The sequence below is a fragment of the Dendrobium catenatum genome, unplaced genomic scaffold, assembly GCF_001605985.2.
Source record: "Dendrobium catenatum unplaced genomic scaffold, ASM160598v2 fragScaff_scaffold_1497, whole genome shotgun sequence".
Classification (NCBI taxonomy): domain Eukaryota; kingdom Viridiplantae; phylum Streptophyta; class Magnoliopsida; order Asparagales; family Orchidaceae; genus Dendrobium; species Dendrobium catenatum.
In genome coordinates, this window is record NW_021319959.1 from 734716 (window position 1) to 745445 (window position 10730).

General features: G+C 36.9%; 1 protein-coding gene across 1 annotated transcript in view; it reads left to right on the forward strand.

Annotated features, from left to right (window-relative positions):
- The first annotated feature begins 189 nt into the window (after nt 1-189).
- The window catches only part of LOC110106038 (aconitate hydratase, cytoplasmic), a 23783-nt gene continuing 13242 nt past the window's right edge, over nt 190-10730 (forward strand). Inside the window, exons 1-15 of the mRNA XM_020835761.2 lie at nt 190-488; nt 716-820; nt 897-1057; nt 1635-1727; nt 3952-4137; nt 4286-4447; nt 5785-5929; nt 6077-6219; nt 6298-6354; nt 6450-6529; nt 6658-6733; nt 8238-8423; nt 9225-9292; nt 9376-9494; nt 9585-9706. Coding sequence (XP_020691420.1) covers nt 245-488; nt 716-820; nt 897-1057; nt 1635-1727; nt 3952-4137; nt 4286-4447; nt 5785-5929; nt 6077-6219; nt 6298-6354; nt 6450-6529; nt 6658-6733; nt 8238-8423; nt 9225-9292; nt 9376-9494; nt 9585-9706 — 1947 coding nt within the window. The 5' untranslated portion in view covers nt 190-244. The remainder of the gene's footprint in view (nt 489-715; nt 821-896; nt 1058-1634; nt 1728-3951; nt 4138-4285; nt 4448-5784; nt 5930-6076; nt 6220-6297; nt 6355-6449; nt 6530-6657; nt 6734-8237; nt 8424-9224; nt 9293-9375; nt 9495-9584; nt 9707-10730) is intronic.

The following is a 10730-nucleotide window of genomic DNA, read 5'->3' on the forward strand; positions in this document are numbered from 1 at the left end:
AAAAAACATCACACGATTCACGCCGCATCGAGCAGACTAGACCATCACGTATCTTCCTCTGGAAAAGCCTACCCAAAAAACACGCTTCCGAGGGCTGCGCGCTGACTCAGCGCTTCACCACCACGCGCCTCCTTTCTCCCTCCAAGAAGATCTTCTTTTTCCCCCCTTCCCCGCTCTCGCTGGGTCGCTGGCATATTCTCTTCCTTTCTCCGCCTATCCCGCGGCTCATCACCGAAAGAACAAGATGACGCTGTTCGCGGCGGCACTCACTGGAACCCGATCTCGCATATCCGCATCCCTCTCCGCGGCGGCGAGCTACTCGGCCTGCGTCTCTTTATCCCCGTCGACGAATTCTATTTCGGGATCTCCTCCTTGCTCCACTGCTGCGCGCAATTTTCATGACTGGCGATCTCCCCTCAGCCACCGCGCGGCCGTCCGCTCTTCGACTGTTGTTGCGGATCGGTTCGAACGCCGCTTCGCCACTGCCGGTAAGAGGCGGTGTATTTTCTCTCGGCCCATTAGGGTTGTTTGGATTGAAGGAAAGTGGAGGAATGTCATGAAATCCCAACAGTTTATGGGTTGATTATGAATATGCAGCATTGTAGATGTTGATTTACGCTTTTCAATTTCCTTTTACTCAAATTCCGAGCATCCAAAAACAGCCTTAGTATTCTATGCGAATTCTGGGTTCTGATTTGCTTCATTTAATTGACAGCTTCTCGCAACTCGTATGAGGGCATTTTGACTCCGCTAGCGAAACCCGGCGGCGGGGAGTTTGGGAAGTATTATAGTCTGCCGGCGTTAGATGATCCTAGGATCGGTGAGTTATCTGATGAAATGTTGGTGTTGATGTATGATGGTTTGAGCTTTTCGTTAATTCTTGTTGGGGGATGCAGATCGATTGCCGTTTTCGGTGAGGATTCTGCTGGAATCGGCGATCCGGAATTGTGATGAGTTCCAGGTTACTGGGAAGGATGTGGAAAAAATTATTGATTGGGAGAATTCAGCACCGAAGCAGGTCGAGATTCCCTTCAAGCCTGCGCGAGTTCTCCTTCAGGTTCTCTCGTGTCTTTGACTTCCTTTAAGTGTTTTTTTTTTTGGTTAAATAACTGAGAATATTTTCGCCATTTCTTGGTTTATGTCCTCGTTTTTATCTGCTTTGTATTTTTCTATATACTTTTTGTGCTAATTATTCCTATATAGGTTTTTTAAAATTTCACCATTCTTTGGTGTTTGTAGCAAAATGCCTAATTTCAACTCCAAGTAGCATCTTTTTTAGGAATAACAGAATTCGTAGAGATGTTAAAATAAGGAAAGTAATTAAATTCTTTACAGTTTTAAATCGAAAGATAGCATCTCCTTAAAAAAAAAAAAAGATAAGGTAAATGGGTATTGGGCATAAACTCTGTTGCCAAGTCCTACAAACTCTCTTCTATATCAAAATTTTCATGACTTTTCTTCTATTTACGAAGCTGGCTCTACTTTTGTGTAGAACCCATGTTTCTTTGCGATCTTTCTTCTCGACAGTGGCCTTTAGAGAGCCCTATTCAGCAGGCCGTTCAGGAAATGTTGTTATAATAAGATTTGACATAATTTGACTATTCTTTTGCTTATATCCACACCTCTACGTGCAGGATTTTACTGGCGTTCCAGCTGTTGTGGATCTCGCATGCATGCGTGATGCTATGAACAAGCTTGGCAGTGATTCCAACAAAATCAATCCTTTGGTAAGTTTTTCTTCTTTTAACAGATTAAGGACCAACAGAGAAATTCCAATTAGATATAGCCAGAAGATTCAAGCTTGTACATTTGCTTTATGTGCTATTTTACCTATGAACTACATGGTTTCTACCAGTAATATGCCCTACGCTTTCATCTCACTATTTCTTCGTTTATGTTGCTTTCTTAACTCGATTTGCTAAATATGAGACTCTAATAAAGGAATCTTCTATTTTATTGTTTGATTTCTGTTGCATAACTTTGCCACATATAACAAAATTGTACACTAGAGAACGTGATAACTCAGTTAAGACAAATATACTATTGGATGAACACTCAAAAACCAAAAAGCTTAAGCAAATGGGCAAATGCCACTTCTAGATTTTCCAATCTCAACTCTTATTGCCATCTTTGATGTGGATTAATTTTTCACTCATATGCAAACTTTAACAATCTCCCTCTCAGATAAGAGTCCTTCAAATCAATCATCACTCTCTTCAAATAGAAGCTTTTCAATTGCATAACTATCAAGCTCAAACGGCCCACTCAACCACATGGAGTCTTTGTGGGAGCCACTCGCTCTAGAACCTTGATTAAACAATGATAGAAGTTGCCAAGTGCTATGGAGTCATAAACCACATTGAACATAACTCTTGATTCTAGCTTAGTTATTAGATCTAATATCACTTATCAAGAGGTTGAAACATTGGGAGACCCTAGTTGAACTTAATATATTAGCTTATATATAATACCATCTACCTAAAGCTTGTTGTCTATCATCTATTAGTGTATTAGGATCAATTAAGTCAGACAATGTTCACCTTACTACATGTATCTACTTGTGTATTGTGATCAATTATAATCCCCTCACTTGATTTAATTCGGCACATATATTGTGTTAATGGCTTATCCGATTAGGTTTTGTCAAACCATTCTTTTAAACCATTCTAACTTGGCTTTTTAACATCATGACTTAGGAATCTCTTTGCAACAAATTGTTTGTGGCAAAGGCCTTGGCCATTTGGGCCGATTGACATTGGACATGTTTTTTTTTTTTTAAGTGCTTAGTCTTTAGCTTTTGATATTCAAGTGCTAGAGAAACCAATTTAGATCGTCTGTCCCACCTTGAGCACATTGTCTTCCTCAAAATGTTTACGTTTGTTTCATGTATACCAACAATCTTTCATGTGTATACACCAAACATTCTTATGTTTTCATTGTCATATATTTGTTTGCACCATAGACAAACTATCATAGAAGTGTCTTCTTTTCACCAAAAACCAGATTTCTTATTTTGTATTGATAAGGAAACTGTCTGAAAAAAATTGTTTTTGTGTGGATGCTATCATCTAGTAATAATGTTAATGTGAAATTGATTTTGCAAGAGGGGAAAAACAGTAATTATTTGGAGTGCTTATCTTTGCTATTAATTTTAATGTTTGAGACTGGTTCTTTGTTCCATGCATAAATAAGTTGTGGAAAGCAAATAACAAGGAGGCAAGGAGCAGAAGTGAAAAGTAAAGATCCATATTGTTTCTTGTACAATTCTTTCTTTCATTCCTTTTGACTTATACAGGTGCAAATATGCAAAACAAACTCTCTATAGGCAAACTATTAAATAACTGATTTTGTTTTAGCAAGGTCTTATCATATAATCTCTGTATGATTGTATAGATCCCATCAAAATTGGTTATAAAAGTATCATCTTAATCCTTTTCCTGATTTTGGGTTGCACGATAAATTGTTTGTCGAAGTAATAATAATTATGATTATAACTAATGGATTTATTATAATGAATGGATTGAACCTGATCCATTGTTATTTATGTAAAGTAGTTCTTGGAAGCAACCTCTTCTGAGAGCTAGACTACTGCATTTCTTAAACGAATAGAAGCCTGATTGCCTTTAACTGAATCAAATTTCTTAGTAAGTGGCTTGTTATGGTTGCTGACCTTAGCGAACATTTGGTGCATTGTCAAAATCTGCAGTGAATAAAGTTTATTTTAAATCTTCAATATTTGGACTTATGACATCTTGTGTGTAGAAATTGAAAGGGCCTGTTATATCATACGATTTTCTGTGACTTCATATTGTTTATATTTCCCCATTTGGACATTCCACTGATTGAAAACACATAGTTACAGCTTAAACATCCCATAATTACACTGTTTCTTTTCTGTTTATTTCCATCTTTCTCCAGCAGCCACAAGATGCATAAAATTTCGTTTTGCAGGTACCTGTGGATCTTGTTATTGATCACTCCGTCCAGGTTGATGTTGCAAGATCAGAAAATGCTGTCCAGCAAAACATGATACTTGAATTTCAGCGCAATAAGGAAAGATTTGCATTTTTGAAATGGGGATCAAATGCATTCCACAATATGCTTGTCATTCCACCTGGGTCTGGTATAGTCCACCAGGTAACTTGGTCCATGAGAGCTTCAAGCTACTTTTTTGCCCTCTTTACGTTGCTTTTATTTATGATATCAGAAGTCAAGGGATTAAGTTCTGGACGGTTAAAGTTTGTTGTATTCCATTCTTTTGATACTTTTGACTAATGTTTTCCAGGTGAATCTTGAATACCTTGCTCGTGTTGTTTTCAACAATGGAGGGATTCTTTATCCAGACAGTGTGGTTGGTACTGATTCTCACACAACTATGATAGATGGGTTAGGTGTTGCTGGCTGGGGAGTTGGTGGAATAGAAGCAGAAGCTGCAATGCTGGGTCAGGTATCAAATTATGTTTTGGGTCTTCCACCACATGGTTTAGAATTTCCTTTGTAACCATTGTTGCATATTATCCCATTATATTGTCAAAAATATATTGTTGAAGCGTGACCCATTATTCTTTCACCTGTCTTCTTAATGGTTGTTCTATTTTCAATGCTATTTCTCCTTTTTGCATCTACCTTGATTTGATGAAGTCATCATCATTCTACCGTGACTTAGTGTAGATTTATAGATTCAGACTTGTTAAACTTGGTCCACATATTTATGCCCTCTTAAATCTTTGCATGAGCCCAATTTCACACGTCTGCTGTGGTTGGAATGGTCTTAGATGTTACAATACATCCTATATACCTATCCCCTCACTATGGTATCATTAATAGATTGCCTCAAAGGGTTTTGCCGCCATTCTCTTTTATTGGATTTATGATATTGTTGACTTACTATCCTTTTGCATCTGCTTTTGATGTATTGAGTTAAGCAAACTATTGAGCTTTGGTTCCATCAATTTTGCTTCTTTTTATTGTGGTATTACCCATATGCTTGTTAAGGGTAAAAGAGATATTTTTGAAACAAGCGCCTATATATTGTGGAAAAATTTTCACTTCTTATAGTATGTGGTTTGGGTACAAATCTATAGCAGCAATGTTTGTTTTATAAATAGCACAGGACTTTTGTCTACTTGTCAGATTGACTTCTGTAATTTGTCTTTTGTAAGTTATTTTATTGACCTGAATGGGAAAATTGTGTAGATATATTCTTGTAGTGAGGTCCTGGTGATGAGATTCTTAATATGCCTATAATTCAGAAAATGACTCTGCTAGGCTCCAAAATTCTGATTTTTTCCTGTCAAATGTAAAAAAGCTGAGTTTTAATGAAACTAATATGTTGTATTTTTCTCCAAGAAATGGATATTATTTCTCTCACTTTCATCTAATTAATTCTTACCTTATAGCAAAGCAAAGTTAAATTTGGGTGTCTCACCAACTGTCTCTGGTCCATTGCTCTAGATTCCTTCATCAAGGCAGGCAAAATTATAGGTTCTCAGTCATCTATGAATCTATGACCTCTCTCTTACAAGTTTGATTACATTATGCTCTATCATTTATTTTATCCATGCTATTCCTTAGTTTAAGGTTCGCACTTTTTTTCTCCATCACCATCCTTCCTATCTGCTTCATACTTATTTTGCATTTTTCCGTTTATCATAATCATCATAGCTTGCAATAGACTTTGATAATTTTGTTAGTTATTATTTTTGGTACTTGATTTTCTTTCTTGATTATAACCTCATGTCATATTCCTTTCCATGAATAACTTTTTATGTTTATTAAGTGCAGCCGATGAGCATGGTTCTTCCTGGAGTTGTGGGATTTAAGTTATCAGGAAAACTGAGGAGTGGCGTGACAGCTACTGACTTGGTCCTAACTGTGACACAAATGCTTCGGAAGCATGGCGTTGTTGGGAAGTTTGTAGAATTCTATGGTAACAACTAACAACACATATTTGCATTTTATGGATCAGTTTTTATATTATAATTTGCAAAAAGTTGAACCCTAATGCATTATTGTTACTTTAACTGCTAGTATTTTTGAAATCCTTGATCATCTGCTTCACGTTTGCTGGCTGTAGGGGATGGAATGCGTGAACTTCCTCTAGCAGATAGGGCCACTATAGCTAACATGTCACCTGAGTATGGAGCAACCATGGGATTCTTTCCTGTTGATCACGTCGCCTTGCAATATCTGAAGCTGACTGGCAGAAGTGATGAAACTGTAAGCTGTTGACACGACTGCTTTTAGTGTGTTGTTTTACGTATTGTTTTGATTAATAATTCCCTTGTCATTTTGTAGGTTGCAATGATAGAGTCATACTTACGAGCCAATAAAATGTTTGTTGACCACAGTCAGGTAAATTTGTCCTTTAGAGTTGTCATGATAATTTTTTGCAGCTCTCATGATCGTGACTTGTTATTTTACTCTTTACAACCATTTGGGAACTTCAGGTCGAAGTAGAAAGAGTATATTCATCATATTTAGAGCTGAATCTGGAAGAAGTAGAGCCATGCATATCTGGACCGAAGAGGTACAATCATAGGGTTGACAGTGATGTCTTTTAAGTTTTAACTGATCAAAAGATACATATGAAGGCCTTAATTTTCTTATCTTGTTGGAATCTGATCTATCCTATCTTGGAAAACCATTTCGTCATAGGCCCCATGATAGAGTTCCCTTGAAGGAAATGAAAGAAGATTGGCAATCTTGCTTAGACAGCAAAGTGGGATTTAAGGTGAGCTCCTTATATTCATTCTCAACTTGCATGAATCTTGTTAGTTTATATGAAGTTTCACAAAATGTCTCATTGCCCAATTCATTGAAAAACTTGGTTCTCTGCATCATTATGGTAAACCAGAACATCAAGTCAGGTAGCCACTCTGAAGGTTGTAAGTTTATGATTTATCAGCTACAAAAACAAACTGGATGTATTTTTTAGTATTGCATGAGTTTATCTCAATGTCTATTAGTCCAAACTGTTGGTGCTTTATGTCGCCTGACAAAGTAGCATTTTTACTTTTGTATTGCACAATAAACAATTGTCTGGCTTATTTGGGTTCCACTTTCCATCCCACTAGAAAGATGACAGTCTATTATCTAGATTTTTTTTTTTTAAATGAACTGATTCACGCTCATTTCCTAACTCAAAAAACAGTACGAATCCTTTGAGTTTTCTTGCTTCTGGAATATCCATAAATGTTAAACTCTGGAACAATATTTGTAGTATGGAATTCTGGGATTAATTACAACCGTTTGAAATCATATCCTGAAAGAAAGAGCAAAGTGCACGGACCATTTATATTTTTTATCATTGTCCAATTGTGTAGATAGTCACATAAAAGCCTGTTCTGGCTTGACGGTGAATAAAAACTAAAAGATACGTAATAATGATACAATATATTTTTTCAGTATGTTCTAAATACTTATGCATATAAATTAATATAGGTCATTTAATACATGTTAAACATACAAGCCCTCAGGCCAAATACCTGGTTTGGGCTTCTTTATGGGCAATCAGGGCAAGGCCTGAACAGAGATTCCAGGTTTGGTTTTTAGTCTGGTCTTCCTTCTGACCTTTTTCAGAGAGGACCAGGTTCGCCTTATAACAGACTTGTTTCAATTTGATTTTCTGTCCATGGCTTAAACAGCATTTGTGCAGTTCATCGCATGAAGTTCCCTAGTTTTAATCACATTGAAGTTGTTTGCTAGACAGTCCACATTTTTTTCATCATTATTTGCAATCTTAAAACAATTCAACATATGAAAGGATACCTGCTACTCTACTTTGGAATAACCTTCTACACAATGATTTTTTTTTTGGGTTAAAATATAAGAGTGCTTTCAGCTGGTAATATTTAAATGACAATTATGCTGGGTTGTGCAGCTTTGATTTTTTTAAAATTTCCTTCTATAAACCACAACTTCACAAACTTCTGAAATTCACTTGAAGACAACCACGAATGGTGCAATCAAAACCATTATGTTCGTAACATGAAAAGCAATGCATTAACAAAATTACAAACAAGCTAATAAAGTCGTTGACATGCAATAAAAACATTGCAAAAAAAAAAAAAAAAAAAAAAAAAAAAAATTAAAAAAAAAAAAAAAAAAAAAAGAGTATGTTATGATGAAGTTTCTTGTGTTTTGATCTTCCTTCTACTGTTGGTAAACTCATATGCATGATTTGCATTGATTCTGTGGTGCCTACTTGATGTTTTCCTCATTTGTTCCCTTGTCAGGGTTTTGCTATACCACATGAATCCCAAAAGAAAGTTGTAGATTTTACTTTCAAAGGGGAGCCAGCTCAGATAAAACACGGCGATGTTGTTATAGCTGCAATCACTAGTTGCACAAATACTTCAAATCCTAGTGTGATGCTTGGAGCTGCTTTGGTTGCGAAGAAAGCTTGTGATCTTGGACTTGAGGTTGAATTTTAGATTTTCTACCTGAGCTTCATGTTATTACTTGTTTCAGTGTTGTTTATCATTCTTATGACTTTTCAAATTGATCAAACGGATAACTAGCATCCTACACAGCTGTTGATCCCGAAAAACAATTTATTTGTGTAATTAATATGTTCTCTTTCATTTGGAATATCATAAACTTGCTGTCTGTCACCAAATATGCCATACTTCTATTTCAAGGACCATTTTCCTTTTTAAGTTACGCTGGTATGCAAATCTTTGCAATTATTTACAAGAAATTCTCAATCAGGACCTTTGTAATCATTTAAGTGAAGCCGAGTCTTATGATATATAACTTAAACATCTGGCAATTTCTTCTTTTAAACGGGCAAATATCTAGGAAATGATATATTTTGACTTGGCCACTTACCACTACATTTCTGCGTGATGTTTTATGAGCTCATGTAATCATGCATAAAAGACTGGCCAGGTGTGGGATATCTGTTTGTTCAAGCCGTTTGGGCTTCTATGGAAATGTTGCTTCCAAATTATCTTTCAGTTGGCTGGATACAATGAATTTGTTGTGGTTTGTAGTTTCTGCAACTGGAATAATGTTTGTAGAAGTAAACTTTTCCTGTTTGGGTTTCTTTCTCGTTTTTCAATCTCCTTTTTCCTTGAAATATAAGCAATCTCTCTCTCTCTCTCCCCCTCCCCCCCCAATCACCCTTCACACCCCAGATATGCTCTCTTCCTCCATTTTACGTGTGAATTCATTCAACAGTGCATATCTTAATATTGATATGTGGTTCTTGTTGTTTTTAGGTGAAACCGTGGATTAAGACTAGTCTTGCTCCGGGTTCTGGTGTTGTTACCAAGTACTTGGAAAAGAGGTAAAGTAGTCCTTTTGTTTTGAAGGGCTTAAACAGACTTTGAGTTAGAAATTCCTAAATATATTTTCCCATCCCTTATGCAGTGGCTTACAGAGATACTTGAATCAGCTTGGTTTCCACATTGTTGGATATGGTTGCACCACCTGTATAGGAAATTCTGGAGACATTGATGAAGCGGTTGCTTCTGCTGTTACTCAGAATGGTAGGTTTTCCTTTTTTGTTGATCAATTAATCCGGGTTTCTATAGTAAGAATTTCCTCTTTATATAATTTTGACGGTGATTAATTTGCAGATATTGTTGCTGCTGCTGTCTTGTCTGGAAATAGGAATTTTGAGGGACGTGTGCATCCTCATACCAGGGCAAACTATCTTGCTTCCCCTCCCCTTGTGGTAGCATATGCTCTCGCGGGCACGGTATTGATCCATTTTTTTTTAATCAGTTGTTGTGTATGTTAAGTATTTGAGTCATTATTGGAATCCTTTTTACTGATATTTTGGTCCATCCATATTTTATTTTTCTCAACTATTGTCAATATTCTGCTAGCAATGTGCAAACATCTACAAAAAATGCTTTTGATTTTCCTCTTTAATACTACATATTATGTTAGTTAGTATGAATCAAAGGGTGAGTAAAGCTAAGCTTGATATACCAATGATTTATTTTCAACCTAAAAAATTCCAGTCTATATATGAGGATCAACTAATCAGTATTTCTACACCAACTTATTTTTTAACTATTTAATTTGGGAATACTGTGGGCTCCGAAAATTCGGCCCCGGCCTCCCCGCCACGCTTCATTTTGCTTTTGGCGAGGGGAGTTTTAACTGAATAAGTTCCGAGGTAAATTTTGGAAGGCAGATGGGTTTGTAGATAAGACACTACCCAGAGATTTCGCCCTCATTTTGCGAGGACTTTATGATATGAGTTATGGTTTCCTATATGCGCAAGCCCCTATAGTTAATTACCCCTCCCGATCACGAGAGAGAACTTTCGATTAAGGCTAGTCATCAATCAGATACGTAGAGTATACGTGTTATCTGGAATATAGTAGCAGCGATGGGTTGAGGGAATCTGGAAATTGATAGGTTGATGTTTAAAATAGAAGTTGCACCATCTTGCACTTAAAGCAGATGGTGGGGGAATGGATGATGTACCCGATCAAGATCCCATGGTTCCGTCGTCCCGGGCCATTGTGGTCCATGGTCTACTTAGTTAGAGGAGGTAGTCGACCCAACCTGACAGAAGGATCCTTGTCGGCAGCCATGGGTTACTTCATCCAATAGGACCTTGTAGACCTGGGGTGAATATTTGCCTGATGGGACAAATTTGAATCCACCTTACCTAATAGAGGGCTTTGTGCCCTATCAATCATATCCTATGGATTCATATCTCAAGGATTTAATGCCAATAAGAAGCGTATTGGCTCTGGCCATAACCG